Genomic DNA, 27,779 nt, shown 5'->3' with positions numbered 1-27,779 from the left:
CAAATTGCACGCATGCCGAAGAAGGGCAATATTGCACATATTTGTCTCTGCGTTTGTCAGATACTTATAACACATGTACCCGTAACCACCCTCACCAACCGTGATTTGTAACCACTGTTGTCTGGAATTGAAATTTTAATGATAGTAGCCTAGGGTTCATGTAAGGTCAGAACACATTTAAAAGGCTATGACCTTCCAAAGTTTGAGAAAAATGGGGAGGGGGGTAGGGGTAAGTAAAGGTCGGATACAACATATGTGTTTCACATCCAATCATGACGGTGCAAAGAACCAAGCCTCCGGGTCTTGATTGACAATCTCAAGCAACAGGCCTATTTGGCACCACTATTTCCATTAAGACACGCAATATTCTGCCATGGCCATTTGATACTTCTGAAGATATGTTGCCCTATTCATCCGCAGAGGACACAGTCAACTACACCTTGGACGGCTCTTACGACAAAGATTAAAGTTTTATTGTTCGGCAGATTGGAAGCAGGCTACAACTCTTACTATTTGACACTCAAACTGCACGAATGCTAGAAGCAGAAACCACACAATGAACGACCAAGACATTTATATTCACACACTGTTTAATACAATCTAGCCTTTAAAACACCGCCCACCTTTACATAACGTAAAAATGCACAAGAAAATCAATCATGACACAAGTTGGATGCTTGGTGTAACTTGAACATGAGCCAGCAATGTGAGGCAGTGCAGGTAAAAACTCTTCTTCCACTTTATACGATCGATGAGCGACGGGAACTTCCAATTTCTGTCCAAGCGTCTCAACATCAAACTAAAAACAAGGATGCGCCGTTTGACATTTACCAATAATATCCCTGTACCGCTCTCTGGGATTCTGCTGTATGTCAGTTAGTACATTATGGCCGGTAGATGAAGATCCCGTGCAAAGGAAAAGTAGCGAAGACCTTTCGACTCAATCCCCTTGCACCGTGATGGTAAATATATTTTGCTACACTCTGTTGGTGTCGAAATTCAATATTCTGCCCCTATACGACAAGCTGTAATAAAGGTGCAAACGGAGCGCGGCCGTAATATACGTATGGGACGTGTTACGTAAGGAAAATCACAAAGATTTAGCTCCAGCTAAAAATTAAAAATTATCTGGCCGTGTGATCTATTTAGAACCATTGTGACATTCCTCACACTACACTTGCCTTCTAAAATTTCTCCATTCTTTTACAAACTAGATTATGTGTGGCGAAGCTATTCCGTTTAGATGGATGAGCGAGTAGAATCTCCCCCCGCAGGCGATCAAGTGAAGTGGACGGCGTATTATTTGAGGTGATTCTCACGTACGTGTACGGAACCCTTGGCATCATTGCGGGCGAGATTACACCTCAATCTCCAGTGCTCGGGCTAGTCTGCCAACATCTATCAGATTCTCTGTCAGTGGCCGAGTCTTTTCCCTTCGGGGAATGGGAGTCCTGTCGACGCGTGTAGAATCGTATGAGGGTTACAAGCACGTGTTGGGAGGCAGCCACCATCAGATGGATCTTTTGGAACCCACGGTCTCCTGTAGGGCTACCATCTGGCACGTCGCGCCAGATTTCATGGCGAGAACTGAAACCAGACAAAGTTCAATAAATATTAGAAATCCAGGTAATACTAAACTGATAACTGCCACTCAAACAACTGGAAAAAAATTGGAAATGGTTAGACTTTAGCATACAACCTTGTCTTGTCTTGGTCTTGTATTGAACCATCTTAGAATAAACATACACCTTAAATTTGGATCAAAATCCTGGAAATTACAAGATGTACGAAATTTGGAAACGGTTAGACTTTAGCATACAACCTTGTCTTGTCTTGGTCTTATAGTGAACCATCTTAGAATAAACATGGACCTTAAATTTGGATCAAAATCCTGGAAGTTACAAGATGTACGAAATTTGGAACCGGTTAGACTTTAGCATGCAACATTGTCTTGAATTGAGCTTGTATTGAACCATCTTAGAATAAACATACACCTTAAATTTGGATCAAAATCCTTGAAATTACAAGATGTACGATATTTGGAAACGGTTAGACTTTAGCATGCAACATTGTCTCGAATTGGGCTTGTATTGAACCATCTTAGAATAAACACGCACCTTAAATTTTAGATTAAAATCCTGGAAATTACAAGTCTTGGATGTACTAAGCGGACATCGAAAATCTAGAGGTACATATCTTACGTGTGTTAAAAGAGTCACTGATATTATATCGACTGCATGGGTATTGCAAATTTTCGTCAAGTCAGACAGACGACGGAGAATGTTTCTTGAATTGTTTGGCCGTTTCTAAATTCTATCCAGTTCAGTGAGTAACTGTTACCCTACAGGCAATAAACGCTTCGTTAGTTTTATCATTGACAGGTTGTTTTATCACCAATTTAGCACGCGTCTTTGTCTAGAACATAATACACACAGAGGTGGTCTAAGGGAAATGAACTCATTGAAAGTTTCTTTAATGAAAGAGCACATGTAACTACGGGCTGAACTTTTTACGACATTCCTGATTAGACATGAAGTTTTACGCCATGGTTAGGTAACCCACCGTCACAGCAGACAATAGTAATTATTCTAGTCGCTAATGAAAAATCACAGGTTGTCTACTTCACTTAAAATGTTCATCATCATAACCTACACTTCAGTGGCTTTTTTTTATTACAACGTTGTACTAATGAGGTACCCAGCGGTACATAGCATATAGTTAATGCAATAATCAGCAACTGCACGGATTCTGTTTCATTAATATCATGTGTAATGTCTGGTTCACAGCCTGTGTCGTAGTCTCCCTCTTTTCTCACTCAACCTTCAAGTTGGTATAATTGTATGGTATAATTCACATGGTGACTGGTGCATGACCGCGTGCATTTGTCTTATATTTATACATATCTACATATGTTGGCTATGTTGTTTATATCTTAACTTTGATTTATTTATTTATATGTTTCATTTATTTATCTACACAAAATAGGTTTCATATTAGGCTCATTCAAAATATTCACAGATAAAGCTTTGTCAGCTATATTTAACAATGAGTAAACATAAATAAATGGATAAATAGTGGTTTATTATCTCGCAAGTTAAAATAACATTATAGTTTGTAGACATAAGAACAAAGGTTTGTAGTTTTGTTACATATTATCATGCAAACAGTTCATTATGTATCCATTGGCAATTTGGGACCTCTTTTGCATGTCTGTACCCTTTAAGTCTATCTTTGTAGCGATTCAAACTGGGTTCGCAACAACAAAGAACATTGAAGCATTTGGCCCCTTCCCTTCTTGACAGCAATCCGCAAAGTTAGCGGAGTGAGGAAGGATGGAAAACTTATCCAATCAAAGAAGCCCAGGGACCGACACGACATACAATTACGCCATTCCCAGAGGGACGAAGGTAATGTCGAATGCAGCGATCTCATTCCAGATTGCCTGGCTGTCTGGGCGCCTTGTTATGCCCATGCTTCAGCTTTCGATCGGCAATGAGAGAGACAGTTATAGCGGGTCTCATGGGCCTTCAATGGCATATATACCTGTACTTGCCAAGTTTGGAGCATATCCTCATGTGAGATTAAACCCAGCAGCCGTCCTTCGGCGGTTACTTGAGGCAAATGGGAAGTGAAGGAAGGTAGCTTGTGGAGTAGATATCAGCTTTTGCCTACGTATGTTTTACTGTATGGCTAAAATAGTCATCCTAGTAATGCAAACATTTATACAGAGCTGAACATTAGACGGGAAAGCTGCCATATTGGGGAGGGGGGCAGTCCAATTTTTTTTATAGAAAGTCAACAAGCTGATGTTGCTCTAATTTCATTAATGACTTTGATAGAACCCTGACCAGAAAAAAAAACATTTTAAAGCAAATACATACTGTATACGTTCACATGGTCTACCTAACAAACTACTTGTCTGTTTAGTCTTACCCAACACATTCATATGCACTGTGACCAGCCCTACTGGCTCTGTCCTGCCACTTACTACATATTGTAATCTAACGCCATGGTGTGTCTGTAACTTTATATCTGATCTAGATCTCATTCTTTTTTTTTTTCTTTTGAGAAGAAAAAGAAACGTAGCAAAAACAATATATTTTCCTTCCATGACACGAAACAAAGATATCAAAGATCATCTTTTTATATATACCTTCACTTGTGGTCACAAACTTGACATAGTTAGAGGGGAACAGGCCTATCCTGCCGCTCAGGTAACCCAGGCACCAGCCGCCATCTTCCCCCTCCAGCACCTCGATGATGTCATCGGTCTCTAGAGGCAACTCATTGTCCTCTCGTGGACGATAGGCGAACATGGCTCGAGCATATCTCCTGTCTGAAGAGTAACGGAGTTAAAGTCTCCTTCAAGATTGCACAGTTCATCGATAGAGACAGTCAGGGAATGTTAAAAGCGAGGTAATTATATCAATTGCAACTCTCCGGCTAGCCAAAAGTGTTAACGACCACCATGAGCGCACTCGCTACGGGAAATTATATCCAACTCAACATCCATCGAAGGGGTCTAACGTCAGAGAGTATCAATCTATTATGCATTACAATCTTGTTTTTATCGGAATTTTTGGTAAAAGAGTGAATTATGGTCTCGGTTGCGAACAGGAAGCATTTGATCTTCTACGATGAATTTGTGGTAAAACGTAAACAAGCCCAACCTTTCCTCCCAATGGACTTCCTGATGGTATTGATACCGCCGTAGCTGGACGCCTTGTTGTCTGGTTTTGCTACGAGAAAGGAAAAGGCCATGAAATTTAGATAGACCTGCCGATACACTGCGAAAATGACTTTGGTCAATGAAAAATAGGAAAATTATGAGCCTCGAATCATGACCTTACAGCTGTAAATGAGTATGAGTCAGAATGACTAGCCTCAAAACATGTCCACACATATTTACATTATACTAAATCTTAAAAACTGTTAAAGTTTAAGTTGTATAATGATATATGCTGATGGCCACAATACATGGTGTTCATGTTGTGGCAACAGCAAATCAATAAAAATGGATTACACAGGCTATTGCCCCCAAGGATGATGTCAATTGCTTGTTTTCTTTTCCTCTGTTAACAAAATTAATGTTGTGGCTCTTTATCATTCTGTTTAGGTCTTTTTCTTATCGTAAGCTCTCCAAAGTTTCAGAATTGTCGGTTTCCAAAATAGCATATTTGGTCACCTTACATACAACCCTCTTCGACTCCTGCTGTTTTTTAAAGATTTTTTTTTGGGTCAGGATGCATAGCGTGCCTAAATTTTCTGTTTCTTCGAATTCACTCGAGTGAAAAAATATAACCTTTATGTATGCTTTCAGGGTCTACTTAAAGATAGGTACAGTGTTACAACAAGGAAATTCTGTAGAGAGCTCATTATCCCAATATACGACACTCCCAGCCCTCCCACACATAGTCATCAGGTCATATATCCTGCCGCGCCACCAGACATGTTTCTCAGTAATAAAACAAACGAGCTTGTCTACTGCAATTTCTTGTAGCTTCAGCACAGCTCGTTTGTGGTAGGGTATAATGAGGCGTCTTAACCAAAGCTGTCAGGTTCAAGGTTATATAGCCAAAGATAAGGCCATTGAGGGTTAATAGAAGATCCATATTTAACAGAAACGAACAAATTACCGACGAAGTGTTGAGGATTGTAGACGCCATTGGAATGCTTGTCTAGACAATCAAAGAATAAAGATAGGTACAGCGACAAATAGAGATTGGCATTGCTTTTTTTCAGTATGGAAATTTCATTCTCCTACGCAGAGGGACCACAGTCGTGTCGAAACTCCTTGTGGTCACCTCTGCTGTCTGGAGCACTCAGATCAGTTGCTGACAGCCCTGCTTATTAATATTCATGAGCTTACCCTTATATGGGAATCAGCCAAACAGTGCTCAATTAGGCCTTTGCGAGATACCTTTCGAAAACAAAAAAAGGCCAAGAAAGGCCTATTCTCTGATTGGCTGACAGCTGGTTTTTGGCGACACTCATAGTAACCGCTGGTGGGCCTCCAGACACAGGGCCCCAACAGGCAGTCGGCTAGTGTCGTTTGGGACCGTGCATAGGAGGATGAAATTCTAAACTTCACACAATCCGGGAACTCATTTTAACCATGTACTCGTTGGTGTCTTCTAAATTTCAGCGTGGCATATCTTATTCGATAGCTTATCTTATTTCCAATCATATTAGATTTACTACGCGTACACATTCATAAAATCAGCAAAGCACTTGTTAAGGTTGTTTAAAACATCATAACAAATATGATATAATTTCACCATTAATTTCAAGATTACCAATCATAGGTATTAGAATTTATAATTGACAAAGTAAAAAATCAAGATATGATTGACCGAAATCGTGTTTCTAAACTTTGTGTGACAAGTTATTAGTAGTGATAGTGAGTAGTTTAGTATGTACCTGGCATCGCGGAGTACGGAGGGGGCTCCTTGTCATCGTCAGCCGTAGCATCTCCTACGCCAGGCTGCCTTCGACCGATGTTGTAATAGAATGCAAACTTTTTCTTCTCCTTTTCTCGCTTTCTCCGCCTGGCGCAGTAGATAGCGAATCCTACACACACGACTAGCCATAAGCCGCCAGCCGTGGCGCCAACTATCACAGCTAGTGTTGAGAACGGTACTCGTCGTTTCAATTCTGAAAAAAGATACCCCAACATATAACAAAGTTCACCTTTATTCGTGGGGAAACCTATATCCGTTGTACCTAGAAACAGGGATATCACTTTGATGGACGGTAGTTTCATTTTTTCAATATAAAGCAGTTTGAGACCACCGTCCGCCGACTTGATATCCCGAAATACCCTGGTGTTAAGTACAACGGATGAAATGTTACTCTGCGAATACTGAACTAGTGTAGGTGAACTAGCGTCATTTCGGATCATTTTCCATATTGACTAAAAAGGTAAGTCATAATTACCTACAATAGGTTTTGGTAGACGATTAACGAGATTCTTTATTCACATCCGGGATCCATATGCAATCAACTGTCGACGTTTTAGTGACCGTCTGACACCTTCCTCGGGACAACTCTAACTGGCACTATACCAACACCGCAACTATAAATGCGGTCCCAACATATAGAACTGTAAGAGAGGAGTAGAAACCGAAAGAAACAACATGCATATGCCGACACCCGGGATCGAACACGGGCGGGCGGATTACAAACCCAGCAGTGCTAATCACTACGCTACAAAGGGCTGACTAACGTGGATGTTTGGCGCCACTTACCCCCCTCCCCATCCCACCCGTTACAAACCTCTCATTAAGGCAGTCTCATATATAAGGTACTCTCATCTATACAAGAAGTATTGTTTTCATTCATACAAAAGACATGGATACTTCTAAACACCACTTGGAAGACAAATATTTGCCTGCCTGCAAAAAATCTGTACATGTTCAAATTCTATCATTATCTAGAGCATTGAATTATTTGTTTGGTATGCTGCTTTGCGTAGCTGTTGCCCAAATTTGCCATTCATATAGGAACAGTCAGGAACACCTAGTGCTTGATTTCAGAACATAATTCAGTACTCACGCTGTATGGTTAGAGTAAGAGACTTTGTGCTGTCGCTGCCGACACCGTTGTTCGCTTTACACAGATACGTCCCGCTGTCGTTCACCCTGACCTTTGACACCCGGACAGACGCCACGACCACGTCACGTGACATCACGCTGGATTGACTGCGCAGGCGCCTTCCGTTCTTGGTCCACGTGATATTGGGTGTGGGGTCACCATCGGCTACACATTGTATGGTGACAGTGTCAGAGACCATGGCTGTCACTGACTCCGAGATACTGATAATAGATGCTGGGTCTGAAAAACAAAACAGAAAGAAGCCAAGCTCAATATCCTAAATCTTTATTGACACGACGAAAGAACAGCGACTTTCGTAAGGTCTATAACAACTACTTACAGTACAACTTAACAGACATATATTGATTACTACATGTATGCTATAAATCAACATATTGTGTCCCGCATGTCATTTACACTATTGGTTCTATGGTATAAGCGTATTGGTGCTTATATTTGCCTACTTGTACACAGGCGTTATCGACTAAGAGAATGTGTTGAATTTATCCATCGAAGAGAGAGTAGCAAAATCTTTAGAGCAAGCGGAAAGAAATGTGAACAGCTTTTATCATTATATCGTGAACAATCCATAACAAAGTGGCGTTTGTCTTCTATCTTGTTTGGACAGAATGGACAAAACCTGCTGTCACGGAGACATAAAGACCCGAGCAGAGAAACCGACATCTGAGAGACTAAAATACCACTTAATTCTAAGTTCTTGAAACATAAATTTTCGACTCAAACAACCTCGAAAGTTTCACAACGCATGCATATGGAATCGACTGGACACTCGGTTTGACTGGAAAAAGTTTTCTGGACACAGAAGCAATTTTTATACATTCTAGATCAATTGAATAAGCAATCTGCATCATGGCTCTACAGCCTCCCCTCAACAAAGACGGGAGGCACCATTGTTTTTCTTTAAACTTATGATCTACTGCTCAGCGAGTCACGTTCGTCATTACTTGACAAAAACTGGGCCGTTGGCTATGCCAAAAAAATGTCATTTTAAATGGTTACGCGTTTTCCAACTGAAAACTGATTATCTTGTAGAAGTCAGAAACCTATCTGTTATAAAACTTATGAGTTGGAATATGGTGGTAATATTGTACTTACAAAGTACTTTCATCTTCATCGTGGCTCTGACGTCAGACACAGGATGTTGCACAAGGCAGGAGTACTTCCCGGCATCCTCTCTGGTCACGTGACTGATCCTCAGGTTTGGGTGGTCCAAAGTACCCCCAGAGTACTTCCTACTGTACCTGTGGTAGGGAAATATGTGACGTTCATGATGAGTTAGAAAATGTTGAACTATTTCAATTTCAAAGGAGAACTTGTTTTCCTGCTGGGGGGGGGGGGGCATTGAGGTCGCATAAAAAAGTATTTATAGCCACCCCACCCTCCCTCGTGGTCAAAAGTAGATCGGGCACAAAATAGTACGTCGCAGTTTTTAAAAGTCATAGAGATTTTTCTGTCCACATCAGCGAGTCGGAAACTGTGGTGGATAGTTGATGAATACGTAAGTTTTGAGGCTGTATGGCTCGGGTTACGCCAGAGGGGCGTAACTTACGATGTTTGTTTGTAGAATTTCGCGCACGAATCCTGTTCCCGCTACTTCCGTGTGTCGGCTGCAGTACGGTGACCTCCGCTGGGGGTCAAGGCAAAATGGTTTTTATTGGGAAACGATCAGACAAACTTAATCTCACTTTCACATATTTCGTAGATTCTACCCTGAACTCCAACATATTCATTTCTTGTTTATTACTTTTGCACCCTGTTATAAATTTTGAGGCGTCGAACCTCACTTCGGGGTCTTTGACAATCTAAATCCCCATAGGCGAAAAACCGTGTTTCATGTACTTCCTTGGAATGTACTACATGTTTGTAAAATCATAGATTCTAGATACAGATGAACAGGATAATGTAGAAGGACATCAGATAAGTAGAAGAGACAGGATATTCTTCACTTCACCTGCCCAGAGGGAGAATACTGAAACATTCCAAAAGGAACATTGTGGTTTATCAGCGTCCGGATACACATTCCAGATAAGAAATGGCTGATGTATGTCTTTCAAATGGGCGAATTGCCAGGGCGCCCAATGAAACGGAAACACATTTGGAGAGAACCAGATGAGGTCCACATTATTAAGCCCCATTTACACATAGGAGACCATGCCCCCCAACCACAAGCCGAATGTTGGCAGTATGTCTTTGTAGTTGCGTGTCGATTGTGTGAAGTTATAGGCGATAGGCACACGTTCTGGTAGTTGTCATTTTACTTGAAAATGAGTCAGAAGAGAAGGATTTGAGAGAAAGATCTGAGGGGAATCGTTGGTAGGTCAGTAACTAGTTGGGAGTAAGTCGGCAGTTGTTATGGGATGATGGTTGGAGGTAAAATTTGAATGCTGGCTTACTCTTAACCACCACCCAAACCATCAGCTAACTACCAGTCAACCCATTCCAAACCCCCCGTCCACATGCAAAATAATGCTTTCGAAATTTGAAAACGTTAAGCTAGTGCAGCCGACCACGAGCCAACCGCTTCGACCTCCAGCCAACCACACACGACCTTGCTCCCAACCCACGTCCAACAAGAGTTGGGGGAGATCGTGAGGCAATGCTCGGCCATGTGTAAAGGTGGTATCTCACTGCACTTGGGGTACTGGTGCGGCACTGTTGTTTTATTTTCGCTGATTTTTCTTTTCTTTAGATATTGCGTAACACGTTTAAATATGCCTTAGAAGATAACAAAATACACTTTTAAGTGGTATCTCACTGCACTTGGGGCATTGCTGCGGCACTGTTAACTTTTAAAATACTGGGGCCGGGCTGTGCAGGTTTTGGGAGGGCAAAGAATGACATAAAAGACATAAGAATTCACAAAATGTCAAAATAAGATTCATGGGCATGATTTGTGTATATGTTTAGGTATACATTTTAATTTTTCGTTTCTTAAAACATCCCGGCCGGGCCCCTGTTTGGAAATGTGACCTTTGCCTTAACCGGAGTTTCACCAAAGCTTTACCTGGACGTACTGATCCTCAGGCCGTCCTTCTCCCAGTACAGCACGGTGATGTTCGGCTTGGCTCCCGTCACCACACACTGCAGGGACGCGGTCCGCCCAAAGGAAATCACGTAATTCTCCAGTGGTCCTACTCTCACCGTGGGAGGAACTGGAGGAAAAACATTACAGGTTTATTTCGTACAAATTGTTGTAATGTTCAATGATGCAGAGTTTTTTACCTTTACTAGTAACTGATGACGAAACACATTTAAGTTCAAACTTTTCATTCTACGATCATGAAAGAAAAGAGCTTTAAATTTCAAAGAGGACACTAAATTCCACCCTGATTTCCACGTGTTTACAAACAAAAGGAAAACTAACTTCCTCCTAACGTCGCAGAATCAACACATTATAAGATTGGATCCTTCGTCTTCCAACCGTTTCAGGAAAAGAAGACGAACCCAACAAGTAATAATTTAGAGTTAGCTTTTAGACCAGAGGAGACATATTCTATACTGTTTAACACTATTTGTTTGTTTGTGTCCATTTATGTTATCTGCAATTAGCCCTCGGGCAAGAATTTGCAATAAACGTTATTGATAACATCTTTGTAAAGATACACATGCTTGTTTATATCGTTTCGAGATTGGGGCGTCGAATGGAGGAGTGCTTTACTCACTCAAATCAAGTGTAAAAATGCGTTGCAGATTTCGGTTGGGGATTTAAAAAGGTGTTGAAAGAAGAGGGATGGAGTACATATTCCAATACAGTGGAGGCCAGTTAATTGCACAACGGATAATCGCATACTTCTGTTAATTCAACGAAATTCTCAAATCCCATGGTGGTGCGGTCCAGCTTGATAACTTCGCTTTGTTGCACCATTCGGATAATTAATTGCACACCCAATGTGCACTAGCAGATGGGTTGTGTAATTAAGCGTCTTTTACTGTACTATGTAATAGACACAGTGGATAACAGCCGACTGCCTCTATGACTTCAAAAAGACTATGGGACCATCTTTTTGTAGTACCTTACGGTTCCTGATCCAACAGAAGAAAATCCATGCGGAATCAGATACCGATGAGACAGTCAAAAATTCATTAGCTGGCATAATTAGTGGCAATGAACGGCACAGTTGACATTTTGCTTGAGGGAAATTGTTGCAAACGTTAACAGTACTTTCAGTTGTAATTTCGTGCGCTAATTATCAAGATGCTATGTTATGATTTATCAAAACATCGTTAATACTAAGATCAACGCTAATAGACGAACACCTGCTGTGCACGGCATATTGAAATTCAAGCCTCTCTATGAGATTCATGAACAAACGGGACGTGTACAGTAGACATTTTCAAAGTCAAAAGAACATTACTCTAATTGCTAATGAATCTGTGGCACAGATGGAGATTAAAGCCCACGAGGAAAAGTGTAAATAGGTAAATTTCATGAAGCCGCTATGCAAAATAAAGCTGTCATGTATGTATGCTACCTCTATATGGTATCATTTTGCCCCCCTCCCCCTTCTGTTCTTTAATGTGTTTCCTGGTAAATTTGTTAGCTTAACTTCAAAATCTCTAGGCAAGCTGTGATGAAATTTGATATGCTAGAAGGAGTTGGGAAAACGAAGGTCAAAGTAGATTTCAAAGCCCTGGTGTGTGACGTTGGTACTGCAGCGGAACATCCTGTTTTATATCATTTGAGGTTAGAAGTGACGGGTCCTTCGGTGTAATATAACCAGCTTCTGCCGCGCCGCGAGCCTGCGAAGCTGGTGTGTTACGCCGAATGGCTATATAGATACAGATACAGATTTATCCTGGACATGCCATGGACATATCTTTGATTTTTTTTTTTCAGATATCCCTTCGATTCAAGAAAGCAGTAGCTGTTTTTATTCAGTAGGCCATTTTACAATAATTTCCGTGAAGCCATGTTAATCTCTTAAGGTTATGAATCAATGGAACTTGTAAAAAGAACAGACATTCCATGACACATTCTGGCGACAGTCACAGTCCAATAGAGTACTGCATCACCAAATTGTAGCGGTTGAAATGTCAACTTTATACTTAAATCTCGGTTTATCATAAAAGTCGGCTTATCATTGTGAGAAATTAAGCCAACCGAGATGCCAATTATCTGAATAATAATGCCATCAGAGAGATTACAGTTGTTACTCGGGCGAATTGCCTGACGGTGCAAATAGATTACAGGAAGCTTATATGTGCGTCATAAGCAGGTAGCAAAGTGCAAACGTCAGTAATTATCGCTACAAAGGAGCCCAGGGCGGGTATTTTCCTATATGCCACTCGTACATTATCTGATTAAAAGTTGAGCTTAAAAAATGGATTCCAGCTGTCTTTGTTTTGGTCGTGGGTAAATGGATGAAGCATATCAGGGCATATGGCTTATGCTTAATATAGACTACGGACGTGATAATAAAGAATAGCAAGATGTTTTCAAAGAGTGCTCTGTTTTGCAAGATTGGACGCTATTATGAAATTATCAAGGCATCAGTCTGTTATTTTTGTATTCGGTTTAGCTCGGTGCTATTTACTTTAAAGCTAACCGAATTTTTACGTCATTATAATTAGATTTCGTTGGCCCCAAGCTAGCTTCCCAATGGGGTTCTAATAGACGAAATAGCTGGCTTTGTACCGTGTACAAATGCGCAAGCCTAGTTTAGGGCAACAACGGTGTTTTGTCTTAACGACATCCGCCGAACTATTCATTACACCTGATTTCTTTTGGGGGCAAGAATGGAGGAGGAAGAACGTAAAGAGATCAATACTTTTGTATTCTCTTTTATGGAACGGAAGCAATGTATTCTAAAGAAGCGCCCGTCTAATTCCTAGTTTTAGTGGAACGGAAGCAATGTATTCCAAGGACGTTCGTCTAATTCATTTTCCCAACCGTGAAAGATTTTGCAAAGGTCACCGCTGACTATCCGTGTAATAGTCTGTGAGAAGTGGAAGATTCGATATATTCTGCAAATAGCTAGATAATTTCACTCGGGGCGACACTTTAATAGATCGTTCCAGCCCTGCTTTGCAGACATTTAGCAGCGCAATGTCCCGGATGGAGGGAAAACGGTACTTACGGAGAGTTTTACGACACTCAGAAGTGCGGTGTCCCGGATGGACGCAAAATGGGACTTACCCATGACGGACAGGTTTACGACATCTTCGGCGCTGCCCACCCCTTTGGCCAGGATCATGACCACGTACTTGCCCTCGTCCTCCGGTTTGGTAGGGCTGATCGTCAGCGACGCCTTTCCGACAAGGTTCGTCCTGCCGATGTATTGTCCGAAAGACTCGCGGGCGTCCTCCTGTGGATAGTACGAGTAGATCAATGTCCTTTCCGTGGTCTTGGCGTCCATCTTGTGCCACGTGATCGCCATCACTCTCCGCCTAGTGGTGTAGGTGGCGGGAAGAGTGACTTGGTCTCCCGCGATAGTGTGCACATTGGTAGGCACGGTCAGCCCGATGTCCGACTCGGTGGCGCCAACTGGAGAAACGAGATGTACACGTCATTCTGCGTATGACTCCGACAACTACTAAAAGATCATTCATAAAGTTTTAAGGATTATCAAAAATGGATTGCAAAGTGCATTCAGGTGATAGGCAATAGATTAGACTTTAGGCATGGATTTACAATTGTAGCCACAAAGTACGTGTAGATATACATTTTTCTTTGGTCTTAAATGACTCCCCTCCCACGGCAATTGGAACACTGTATATACGTGGTAGTTATAATGTCTTACATATATATTTGAAAATACGGTGACACTTATGTTTAGACCCAATTCATTGTATAAAGATTATCCTATATTGTTTAGTTAGAAGAGTTTGAAGATTTATTGTGTAGACACGTTTTTGTTGTTTGATTTTGACCATGCAAAAGTCACGGTACTTTTTCAGTCGTGTCCATCAAACGTATCTACAAAGTTTTCTTGTTACTTTGTATTGTAGATCATCGCTCTATATAATGCATGTACCATATGTTATACCTAATCGATCGCTTTCGCACTCACAGTCACCTCGGACGACGCTGCCTTAAATTGTTAATCCTGTCATCATTCGGATCGTAAGCCGGGTCGGGGTATCAAGATCAATACAGTGTGTGTATGACAAATGTCTCATAAAAATGCCTGGTGCTCAAACTTGCAGACAGCGTCTCAACCCTTACCCCGGGGAGCTATTCTTCTTCCATTATCGTCTGCCCAGCTGTACGTGTGAGGAACGGGATGTCACACAGTTTATCAGTACTTCGTTCTGCACAGAATAGTCAACGATTTTGTTTTAACGGTTGCTCCGCGGACCAATCAGATGCGTTTTGTTCAAATTAGGTATCGAAATATGGATCGTCAGAGGACTGATCAAATCTTAGTCAGATAGGTTAGTACGGGACATCTGAGTTTTTGTAGTAACTCTTCTTATCCTGTGTGATGACATAGCTTGTAGCTCATGTGGTTGGGTGTTCCACTCCAATGTTGTTTTTTAAGCTTTTTTTATCTACGATAAAAAGTGGAGATATAATTTGAATAGTTATAATTAACATGATATTTGGTATGAAGGTAGCGCAGACAGTACTGCACATCATAAAGTGTAAATTATGCAAACTGGCAGTTAATTTGCACATCTGATGAGGAGAATATATTTTTGTTTGCCATTATAGGACTCAAATACCTATAATATATGTGTAGTTTGTGGCAGGTGGAACCTTTGGCAGATACCAGTTATGCAAAAAAGGCCTTATTTGTATAATCAATGTAAAAGTTCCATATTTCTTCTAACTGGTAAATGACTGGACAATCAAAATGGTATCCGGTGTAAGATATTCAAAGTTGCACATAGCCAAGCATAGATTATGTAAATGTGGAATTCATTTACAAAATCAGACAATTTCATGGAGATATGAGGTCTCCGAACTCTTGTTTTGTTCGTTCCAGGTTTATCCAATTTATCCAGTTTTCACTGAACAACGTTATAATTCTACCTAGCTCTGCTTTCTCCTATAATTTTCCCTTCCACAACACAGCTACGAGAGGTGCCATCTAAGATGAAGAGAAGAAGTTTCACTCCACTGAAAACCAATTTTTCGTGGGAGGGAATCACTTGGACAGGGATGAAGGGCTTCAAATTGCCGACCTTGGTCTCCCTGTACAACTTGACCTGTGTCATTGGAATCGCGCCTGGCGTGACATACTCACAGCGCGACCACGACAAGCTTCATGCTTTCGCAGATTAAATATGCCACTTTCATCAAGAAAACTATTACATCCATAATCCTTGGAGCGCTTCGTCATTGATTATACTATTTTCAGAATAGCATGATATTGATTAGCCATAACAGCTGTATCATCAGTTCTTAAAGAAAAAGAGGGAGTGGAGAAAGCAGATATAATAACGCTAGTTCACCTTTATCCGCAGGGTAACCTATATTCGTTGTGTTTACCAACACGGTATAAAGTGATGTCAACTGGACCGACGATGGTTTCAAGTAGTAATACGTTCGACATATTGAAGTTTAAAACTATCGTCCGTCGACTTTATACCCCTATGTACCAATTTCTTAAAGGAACGGATATAGGTTACTCCGCGGATAAAGGTGAACTAGCGTTACCCCCTTTCCACTAGGACGGCGCTCTCTCTGCGACCTAAAATTTGATAGATCGCTCAACGAATTCCATAGAAAAGAAACTAACACACTTTGTGTTTTTTTTTTGTCTTCCTAGTCACACTTTTACGTTTTGCATTATATACCTGTGTGAAAGCGAAGGTTAAACCTATCCTATTTAGGTCGCAGTGAGAGCGCAGCGAGAGCGCCGTCCTAGTGGAAAGGGGGTATAAGAAAATGAGAGAGAGAAGAAAGGCTGCGGTAGATGGGGATAGATTTTATGAGTTCGGCCCGTTATGACTTACTCAGATGAAGTAAGTTGGGACTGGTTGGTCTTTGTTCACCCTGTTGGTTTGGAGCCAGAGGTGATAACCCGTGTGCCGAACCGTGCGTACAAGCCGATTAAAGGCCTCGGAACTGATTTACGCTTGCAATTACAGCCCAGTCGTAATGGATCGAAAAGAATACATCATACAGCATATAGAGCCAGGAAAATTGATGACTTTTGACGTGACACATTATATTTTTGCGCATTTCCAGGTAAGAATGATGGCCCCAGTCGGGATGGCGTGAACTGGTCGCATTAAGTGGGGCCGCCTGAGCTACGCGCGCCGTGGCCGGACAGATCCAAGATTCGCACGGGATAAAGCGCGGGCTTTGATGTTCAAGGTCGACAGAAAGGTTCCTCTGTGACGCTCCGGACCTGGTACGTACAAAACTACTCCCAAAGCTTAACGGATTGGAAAAAAAGCACGACATGAAAATGAAATGATACTAGATGTATTCCTACGCCATTTCATAACATGAAGCGGATATCTCATAATATTACACTGAAGCCATTTTGGAATCATTTTCTATGGTTCTTGGCTTATTCTGACAGGCTAAGAGAATATTTTCTATCCAAGCCAAACAGGTAGTGTTGTATTAAAGCGCCTCTAATAGATGAAAATGTCCGTTTTAGTTTTCTGAAGGATCTCTACATATTCTAATACACGCTGGTTCTGACAACAATTCAAACACAGCGTCGGCGTTTAAAACAATAGTGTCACTTCGATCAATGGCAACAACTCTTTTGCAATCTTCCAGTCTGCGACATAGTGGTAAAATGTGGAGCTATGTATTTTTTTCCTGCAGCTATAAGTGATGATATGTCATTTAGGTTTGATCTTGATATATTGTGTGAATCAAGTTTGCTGCGTGTAGCTTTAACTGAGAACCAAGGTCTCTTCAGAGATACTAACTAATTGGAACCAGGAGCTCAACTGTGAAACCAGTTATACCAGTTGAGCTACAGGGACATCCGCGTCGCGATTTTAGAATGAATGAAAGAATGTCCAAACAGTACAGTCATCTCATGTCATGCTGGTCATCGTCTTTTCCTAGTGCAAGTGATTTTGTGAATCTTTCGGAACTTTCTCCTGAAATATTATGTAGGATTATATGAGAAGTATAACACATAGGGTTAATTGTATGCGGTTCTATGGAACATGTCATATTTCTGGTTCAAATTGTTAATATCCATCAGACGTTAATCGTTAAGCTTAAAAGTTCAATTATGTTTAATAAAATTTTGTATAGATAATTAGTGATCTTTCAACTACTCTTGCCGATGCAAACAATGCTAATCTTGTTTTTATATTTTTATTCCCCTGGTGACCGGGCTATAAAGGGGTGCTACTTTACCGTATATCTATCTATAATAAACGAGAAATTGAGACAAAGTTTCGCTCCCTATCTACAGATGCCATTAATAATACAGTGGATGCAGACACCGTGAAATCACACATTTATTTTTCATTAAATCCATCTAGAAGGTCAGTGTCCCCGCCGAGTTTTTTGCCATTTTGATACTTTAAAGTCACGCAAGTCTCGAAAAAGTTCTCGCAACACTCGCGAGAACTGGGTCACTCCGTGATCAAGATGGACTGATAGCCATTTAGAAAATTTTGCGGCACGTGTGTTTTTCTTTAAAAACAAGTCACTGTTTAATGAAAAACTTTAAAAAACTCCTTTAAAAAAGTCAGGAATTTAGGTGCAGGTGTTTTGATGTAAGAAGGTCACCCCTAGCGGCTGTTTTAACGCGACGAATCGGGATTAGAGCTCACGAACTTTTAGCATAAAGGTCGATTCTCTTCCGCCTCATAGCGCAAATTGACGACAATCGCGTGCAGCGTTACCATCGTTAGCATCAGCGTGGCGTTTGGTTTATCTACAGATGATCCTACCACAATCTGCTTATCTACTTGACATGGTCAGACAACGTCTGCACTTAAAGGTCGATTTCCTAAATGCTGTGATTTGCGTCGTTCTAAAACCTTTATAACTTTAAAATGTGCTGTTTCGACACATTGTCCGTTAAAGTGATAAATATAAGACTCACGAATTTTTCGCGAGTGCTGTGATTTGTGTCGTTCTAAAAACTTTATAATGTGATGTTGCGACAAATAACCCAGAATCTAGATTTAGCTTTTAGACTATTTAGAGTATACACTTATATTGTTTTTTCTTTTACATTGTTTGGGAACATCTCATTCCCCGTGCTATTAGCTCACGGACAAGAACTTGCAATAAACTTATCATTAAAGTGATGAATATAAGATTTTTTTTCGATCGTCTTGTAATTGGTGTGTGTCTTGTTGACAATTATGGATAAAGAATATGGATCTCAAGCTTGTAATGGACGAATATTCGTTTTTAAAAATGCCAAGCCTTGCAGAAGTTATTGTCTTTACTTCAGCTCGTTTCACTTTACAATGGCCGTAATATGCCTCTGCGTCTGATAGATTTGCATTAATAACTATGCTATAAAATTCGACACTGGCAGACATTTAATACTGTTTATGAGACAATTTTCTCGGCTAAAAGCTAATTGCATCGTTTATTTTGTTATTTAACAATCTGGGGAGTAACGTATCGCCCGTATGGTTGCTTTAATGTAACAGCATATATTTACACGCTAACAAACCCCCAAGCATGTGAAAAGACTACATTGCTAGCGACAACATACGGGGCCTACAAAACGAATGTTTTACGCCCACTGTCAAAGACTCTCAAACAAGGATGACATTGCTATAATAACTAGCCCATTTTCCGGCTTTAAGAATTCATTAATCGAAGAACTTTTTGTACACCTCTAGTCCCTTGCGATCTCATTTCCAGTTGGATGACTCTAAAAGCTTTTTCATGTATGCTGAGCCCGACAGTGCGTGCGCGGTGTGTGAAATATTGTCGGTGACACCGGGTTTTGTAGGTGGCGTACTATCGCTTAATTGCAGATGTCGTGCCAATTAAGATGATGGATTGAGTCATTTGTCCGCGTCTGTGTTAATGCACCATAGTTTGCCCGGGGAGAGACAAGCTTCTGAAGCGGAAAAAAATCGTGCAGGACCCGCGCGTCAAGCCCTCAATTTTTCACCGTCAGCAAAACCCATAATACAGTCACCCAGATAACACTTCTAACTACATACTGCACGCATCCACCTCTGATCACTTAATAACTCTCCGTTGTTTTTCTTATCTCACCCATGCGTCTAACCACTTCGCTCGTAATGCGGCGACTCCATTAGAAACCAGAAGTTGCAGATTACATTGTATATCGTGACTCGATTGTAATCGACTTTTACTTACTCTCGGATTACGTTCGCGGAGGGATTTTTTGTCTGACGTCGGGGGAAAATACGGACCATTGTCACGCAAATTATCGTCTGGTTGTGCGATGGTAGCTTTTACGATCGGAACACTCTACCTCGAACGGCAATCCCAAGTGGTATCTCACTGCACTGGGGGCACCGTTGCGGCGCTGCGGGGTTCGTTCACTGCGACATTGTTGTGTTATTTTCGCCGATTTTCAAGTCAAACATAGCGTTATACGTAAAAGTATGACTAAGAAGATACCAAAAAAACACAAAACGTAAGAACAATGTCCGAACTGTCTGTAGCCGCCACCATCAATGTAGTGTGGAACCGCCAATTGAGCACCATTTCAAGCGCTCCCCAAGCAGAGGTTGGGCTAGGCAATGCTTAAGGCACCGTTTTAAATGCAAAGTTCTAGCACCTGCGTGATATACAAACAGCGACTTTTCATCTACTAGTACTCTCCAAGCAAATGTTAGGGTATAACTTGTTATATTGGCTTGATTACATAATCTCCAAGCAGATCGTACGGTAGCATAAGATAGTATCAAAAGCTGCCAGAGGAGTGAAGCCGGCCCTGGATTATGTTTAGCACCTACACTGCCAGCACAGTTTCATTAGGAAACACTTGGATGTAACAGCCTTTGCTCGAGCCGACTGGGGGCAGATCCTACATGGGAAATGCACACCAAGTACCTCTTGGGTGACTACAGTCAATGGCCAGTTTAGTACTATCTTATGCCATCGCAGGATCTGCTTGAAGATTATTGGTTACAGCCATGTGCTAAGAATTGTGCATTATTCACCTACTGTCTCGGTCGGTCTTTACATCAAAGAGCCTCCCATCAATATTTCCTTTTCATGTACGCCAGCTCCAACCCAAACCCAGACCATATGGCATACAATACCGTTCCGGGGTTATATTTCATGAGTTTACATCATTACCCATTAAAAGTAGACGATCAATTATTTAGAACAACAGTCGTTAACAACGCGAGAGAGGAAAATGAAAATGCGATACAGGCAGATTTTTGTGAAGAGCTAACGATATGGAACATAGATGCCACAAGGTTTTAATGGAGACCGGGCATAAATATAAAACTTGTCATGTGACTTAACGAATGGATCATCTTCCTCCCATGCACCCGTATTGAATACAAATTAGGCCACAGCAAGTAAATTCTACGGATGTCATCCTATGCAGAAGCAGCAGAATGCAAAATTATGAGCGAAAAAACAAGATTGGTAAAAACACAAGATGCCTGGCTTAATCTTTAAGATAGAGACTATAAATGTCGTAACAAGGTTTAAAGTGACAAAACGTGGTATCATAACTAACAATTCATTCCTGTATTAAAGAAGTGAAATGTTGTAGTAAAGTGATACTAGTGTGGTACACTGGTATCACATGCCAAGCTGGCAACTACATTCATGACTTCCATATTGGTTGCACTATCCAGCAAGTTTCACTTCTGCAACTATAGTCATGGCTACCTCCCTAGTATCACTTATAATCATAGGCTACAACACGAGATTTTTGCCCATTTTGGTCTATCTGACCACCCCTGAAGAGAAAAAAAATGTTCTTTTTCGAAAATCAGCCGAAAACTTATGCGCGCGCTGATGCTATCGATAAAATTTACTTGCTGTGGCCTTAGCGAACAAGCAGCTAGAAGTTAAAGAATTTGCCAACAACGTTACTAACATAATATAGCAAAACCTTTCTTTTAATTGTACGTTAGACAACAATGAAATCTTGATTTGTGTACAAGATATGTTCCCTAGTATTTTTACCTCCATAAAATTTCATGGAGGTTATATTTTTCATATCTTTATAGCACAAAAATCATATTCATTACATATGCAATTAAATAGGTGATAAGTTACAAGCTCCATCGGTCCTTACATTTACAGCTTGTCTTGATAAGCAAGAAGAAGTTGAAACTGTACATAGTAGCACATAGTAGATGTGGAAATGTATTACAATACCATTTTACTTCATCTGTACTACTGCAATACTACCATGGTCTGTAAGGTACTTACGATATAAGGATATAAAAAGTCTTGTATGTGCATTAAGGTGTAGAACAGGTCGCTTCGCTAATAGCACATTACCGTACTGTGTAAAGCTCCTGAACCAAGACGGGTAATTTGTGAATAGTAGCGAATCTTTCTTTTTGTAGTAACTGACCAGTTATTGTAAACAGTAGATGTTATGTTGTGACTCGATCATTTTAAAAGTGTTAACTTGAGTTAGAGGTTGAAATACTGAGTGTGAAAAAACAACAATTCAGCCATTTGTAAATGTGCTGCAAATGTTTTTAATGTCAATGGGAATAATAAACCATTTCTCTCTCTCTCTTAAACACGAACGGCACCCTCCCTTTACCTTATGTAAATGTGTAATAAAAAGAATCGGTACATCTCTATGAAAGATGCTTTTGTACATCCATGAATAGTTTCGTCAGCTCAGGTTGATAGATCATAAAATATCAGTGTTATCTTGAAGATAACTGATTCTTTCTCTTCCTTGCCTCGGGACTATAATGAATAATTTTTATGGCCTTTTGAAAGGTAGAAGATAAGAAGGCTAGGTTTTAAAAAATGTCATGGAAGCTTAAAAGAATATCCAAGCAGGAATACATTAAACCGTATTGCAATAGGTAGGCGGCCTAGCTGCGACCTAAAATTTGATAGATTGCCCAGCGAATTCCATAGACGAAAAGCAAATGTTTTACGTTTCGTGTGTACTGTTCTTTCTAGGTCATATTTTTACATTTTTAAATAATATTTCTATTATAAAATCAAGAGTTACAGAAGTCTCATTTAGGTCGCAAAGAGATTGCATGGCGATCGCCATCTATTGGAATGGGTGGAATGGGCGGTCATTACCTAAATGCATTTTTAAACGCAAAATTTCCGACCAGTGAGAATAATAAAACTTACTTTTCACTTATGGGGGAGAGGAACATAATGAGCTAGCAGGCGGTAAATGATCAAATGGATTATTTATTGGCGTTGCTTAATGCATGGCAACCGGTCTACTCAGCAAAAATGATACTACTAGCATATGTACTGAAAGCTGAAGGCAAATTCTAGTATAAAGTAATCAGAATGCTGTATGCTGAATAAGCAAAACGTTGTGTCGTGAGCGAATATTGGCTGTGGAACCATCTAGCACATGAGTACACGTTTAAATATTGAATGAATGAATGGGTGGATTAAATATGGAATGAATGAATGGATGGATGGATGGATTGATGGATGGATGGATGGATGGATGGATGGATTGATGGATGGATGGATGGATGGATGGATGGATGGATGGATGGATGGATGGATGGATGGATTGATGGATGGATGGATGGATGGATGGATGGATGGATGGATGGATGAATGAATGAATGAATGAATGAATGAGTAATTGAACGGATGAATGAATTAATAGCCCGCAACCAAGGGCTATCTACCAGTCAAAAATTACAACCACAGCATGTCCAGAACAGAGATTTAAAGAAAATGGAAGTTCCGCTGCATTACCTTTGCAAGCCACTAGGGGGCCATTATCGAGCTTGAACTCTTTTTTTTACCCCTACCAACCTACCAAATATCATCAGGATCCATCTAAGGCTTCTTAAGTTATGCTGTTCATAGAAATACAGAAGAATACGCTCAAAGTACGCTAAAACACGCTCTGCTCTTGCGAAGGTAATTAGACATTTGGAGTTTGCCATTATCCAGAAACGGTACCTGTCATGTATATAGAGTTCGCCGCCAGATACTTCCTGACAGTGCTCTAATCATCGGGGATCGTCACAACATCTGAATCACATTTCAAAACAAAATTGCAAGCGACGAAAAGGCATCGTAACGTTTAAGTGACTGCCTGCCTACCTGCCTAAGTGCCTAGGCCAGTGACCGGCCGCTTGCTTCCTCCGCACTTTACGATATTTGTAAAGATTACTTAGAGCTAGTTGTTTAGTAAGCTTTTTTCGGACCAAAAGTAGGGTCTAGGCTACGGTAAACGTAATACATAATAATTGATCGGATATGGACCGGAAATAAATAGGATTCAAGCATGCTTAGATATCGTTTTCTGTTATGCACTTCTACGGGGAACTTTGTGTGTGTGTTTTTTTACGTTCATCGGATTTTGCATGTGCTCTTGGGAGTTTAGTTTCGCCCGTACATCTGTGTATGCACTTTATGTCTCAAGCTAATATCGATTTCGAAAAGAACGCTACTTATTGTTTGAAGAAGTGGATTTAAAGCTTATCGAAAGTGATTTTGTTTGCACAAAACGTTGGTATAAAACCCCAGAGACCACTACTCCATGTTGTATTTGTATGTACCCAAAAGTGTCGTGTTAAGTAAATTGGCTTCGGGGTGTATATTGTCCCTAAGCAACCGTTACGAATACAGAGCGTAGAGATGAGATTTAGGAAATGTGGCGCTCATACAAAAATGGAAGAGTAAGGATTTTCATGTAGTTAAATATAAACTGAACAAAAATATGCTCCGATTAGAATGTACCTGATATGGGGATGATTCACATGTACAATTATTGGAATGAAGATTGGCTGATCAGATTTTCCTCCAGCTCCCTTAAGGTGGTATCTCACTGCATTTTGGGCATCGGTGCAGCACTGCGGGGTTCCTTCAAAGCGGCACTGTTGTGATATTTTCGCCGATTTTTTTTTTACAATTCAAGTATTGCGTTATACGTAAAAGTATGACTTAGAAGACAATAAATACACAAAACGTAAAAAAAAAGTGTGCTTTATCTTTGAAATTCAATGATTAATTGTTTGAACTCTGCAGTACTGCACCGGGGCCCCAAGTGCAGTGAGATACCAACTTTATATTACAGATTTTCTGACATGACTAACTACAATACCAGCTACATCATCAACATTCCATCGAATCCTTATATCATTTCAACGATTGGCACTTAATAAATATACGTATAGATTCGGCTTTTTGATGAAGATTTTGAATCTAAATAAGTCACAAAATGTAAAAAAAAACGATGATTAAGCGTAGCAGGCACATTAAGAAAGAATATTAGAACAATTACACAATGGTGATAATAATATTGTTTGTTACTGTATAGAAAACATGCCGAAAAAAATCGAAAGAATTATTGATACTACTACTGTTAGTCTTTCTATATAGACCAAGGCATATACTGCGTGAAAGTGGAGCTTTAATAGAAAATACCCGGTAGAAAAAATAAAGAGGGGCAAAAAGAGAATTTTTTTTTGGGACACTGGAAAATCTACTGCTCTGATCTAAGGATTTTATTATATGGATGACATCCGCTCGCGCATTAAATTTCGGCCAAAAATTTAAAGTTTTCAACCATATTATAAATCGTCCATGTACAAAGCAGCTTCACAGTAAGAAAAGATATGCCGTTTATTACAGTACAATAATGAAAAACGTTTACTAATGTCATAGAATATTCCAATGTCAAAAAACAATATGTTAAAGAACAAAAATGAAGAATCTATTGTTTGGTTTACCATAATCTGTGTGTTTTGTCATATGTTCAAACTTCTTGACCGCTTAGACTTTATAATATAGGGGGTTAAACTTTTTTTATTTGCTTGCTCGCATCAGTTTTTTGTTTTTGTTTCCAGAGACTGTCATCCTTATAAGCACATCGATGTGGCCTAATGCTGGCTTTATACAAACAGCATTGTACGTTAAAGATTCATTGACCCACTCCATGCGAATTATTTCCGTTGGTAGAAATAAGCATCCCGAAATCCGGCTAAAGTCCGGTCTGCCCGAGTGGAGTCACGCGACCACACCCACCTAGTTCCTACTCCATCACTCACGACTTTAAAAGCTTTGAAGACTGTAATCTATTTAAGCCCTTACCCTTTGACTGGACGGCATCGGCATGACTTTACCATGCCGTTCCCTTTGAGGGATCTACAAACACAGTCAATAATATCCACTTCCTCTCAGCCTTGTGAATATCTCTCGTATCTCAGCATTCAGAAGGGACAGTCGACATTTGGGGCGATCTTGATATATGTCCGTGTGCCTAGTCTAGAGCGTGAGCGGCAATCTAACGATCGAATAAAGGTGCATGATGGTTGTATAAATTATTCGTGACACCTTCCAGGATATGTTCAATAATAACTGTGTTATTTAAGAATGTGATAAAAATTTCACGACCTTAGGTCACTCCGAAAATCAGAGCTTTATCGATCGGTGTTTATTCAATGGGGATGAATGGGATTCGATGTGAAAACACACGGGGGAAGTTTTCATATAACTGGCTTCTGTCATATGTACACTTCTTATGCGATCAGACAAGCACTTTGATGAAAATATCTACTCTTTGTTGTATACTCGTAATGAATCAAAACAGCGGTCTAAATATTTTAGGGGGTCATATCGGCAAACGTAATTTGCTTATTGTTTGGTACAACGTGATTTGTAAAGCTATGATATTGGTGCTGAGTGTTCCTTTTATATCTGAACTATTTAGTATCACGATATACAAATTCTGATAAGAAAAGATCGATCTTTTTGTCAAGCTTACCTGATAGCGACGCGGTGGTAAAAATCACGCTCAGGCGGAGAATACGGCACATCTTCTCGAAGCCTGGACCCATTTTTCCTTAACGTGTCTGTTTGCGGGTCGATCGGGAGGTGAAGAGCACTTTGCCGATGTTGATGATTACCATGAGATGCTGACCAGTCCTGACGTTACGGGGTTCCCTCATGTTTCACACGTACGGCCACACATACACATCCCGCATGAATGTTTCGTGTCTAACGGTACGACGTGAGAACGACAACTTTCTCTCTCTTCCGATCGCCTCCTCTTCCAGCAGGCTTCAGTCAAATACTCGTTATCAAACCGAAATTGTTTTCCCCCGCGGAAGCAATCACTGCCATCAGGGCTCACGATACGACGAGCTCTACCAATTAGACCTCCCAATTCGCACTGGCAGTTCCTCGGTCTCCCAGCGTGCTGTGGATGTACGCTTGTTCCATCCGTTTCCTTATCCCCCACTGGTCTACAACAGGCAGTTGTTAGCAGAAACGGCCCATTATGAGGGTTAGGGTTGCTCGCGAGTCGCGTGTGGTGACACGAGGTGCAGTGACTGTGCCGAAGGCGGGCTTACTTCCCTTCTGTATCGGGAGCGACATTGGAGGCACATCTGTTTGACAAAATCCTGAGGATTTCACAATCGCTCTCTACCGTTAAGTCGGCGGGACAGGAGAGTCGCGGAGTTAAAGTGTCCGTAATCCTCGCGGGATGAAGTCACGGTAATCCTCCGCGACCCAGGCGGCCGCAGGTGGATTTGGAGGGGTGTTAGCGGGTCTGAATTACTGGTCGGCACTGCGCGAAACCACGAGCACGCACCCAAATTTATCATCACACCCGGACTCGCCGATTGGAAGACGCAGGGTGAGAGAGGGACCATTGTACTTTTATCGAATTTGGCCTCCATCGCGTTAATTCGAAAGACCGTCATTGAATCGTTGTAATGTTGACGTATTATCCCCTATTGTGTGGTAATCGATACAGGGATTCATTTTGGGTGCACTCTGGTCATTTCTTTTAGTCAGGCTTCGTTAGACGACCTCCCCGCGGAGTTAAATCAAATGGTACGATCCATAGCACCAACTTTGCAGCGCAGCATCGTCACGGTAAACCAACACCAACAGTCGGCCCGTTTCCAATGTTAGTGTTAACTGAGGACTCTATCATACGTCAACGCAAATACGACAAAGCACCTGATAGTATACTCAAAAAAAGAACTCGCTCCTTTGATACAATTTTACCAAAAATACATCATATCAGATCAATTAAGAAATATGAAATGCTAACAGCACTATAGCCCACAGTACTTTCGTTCTTGCTTATCACCAAATAGATAGTAAGATAAATATGTTTCTAATGTTACAG

The 27,779-nt window shown here is 40.7% G+C and overlaps 1 protein-coding gene across 1 annotated transcript; it reads right to left on the bottom strand.

The window, feature by feature from the left end:
- Window positions 1-473: 473 nt before the first annotated feature.
- LOC118431067 (hemicentin-1-like) lies at window positions 474-27,220 on the bottom strand. The gene is made up of 9 exons (XM_035842149.1): window positions 26,403-27,220; window positions 13,751-14,098; window positions 10,619-10,766; window positions 8,710-8,855; window positions 7,555-7,833; window positions 6,421-6,654; window positions 4,671-4,739; window positions 4,154-4,336; window positions 474-1,587 (listed from the first exon to the last, which is right to left on the bottom strand). The coding sequence occupies exons 1-9, from the start codon at window positions 26,473-26,475 to the stop codon at window positions 1,511-1,513; spliced, it is 1,557 nt and encodes a 518-aa protein (XP_035698042.1). The 5' UTR covers window positions 26,476-27,220; the 3' UTR covers window positions 474-1,510.
- Window positions 27,221-27,779: the final 559 nt, after the last annotated feature.

The sequence above is a fragment of the Branchiostoma floridae genome, chromosome 14, assembly GCF_000003815.2.
Source record: "Branchiostoma floridae strain S238N-H82 chromosome 14, Bfl_VNyyK, whole genome shotgun sequence".
Lineage (NCBI taxonomy): Eukaryota > Metazoa > Chordata > Leptocardii > Amphioxiformes > Branchiostomatidae > Branchiostoma > Branchiostoma floridae.
This window is presented reverse-complemented; position numbering and strand designations above follow the sequence as displayed.

What these genes read in the sequence shown, in the direction of transcription:
- LOC118431067 (XM_035842149.1), bottom strand. Translation starts at nt 26,475, where the DNA reads ATGGGTCCAGGCTTCGAGAAGATGTGCCGTATTCTCCGCCTGAGCGTG. An exon ending in GATGAAGATGAAAGTACTTT is followed by an intron (nt 7,834 to 8,709) that starts GTAAGTACAATA and finishes TTTGTTTTTCAG; the next exon opens with ACCCAGCATCTATTATCAGT. An exon ending in TCTTACTCTAACCATACAGC is followed by an intron (nt 6,655 to 7,554) that starts GTGAGTACTGAA and finishes ATCTTTTTTCAG; the next exon opens with AATTGAAACGACGAGTACCG.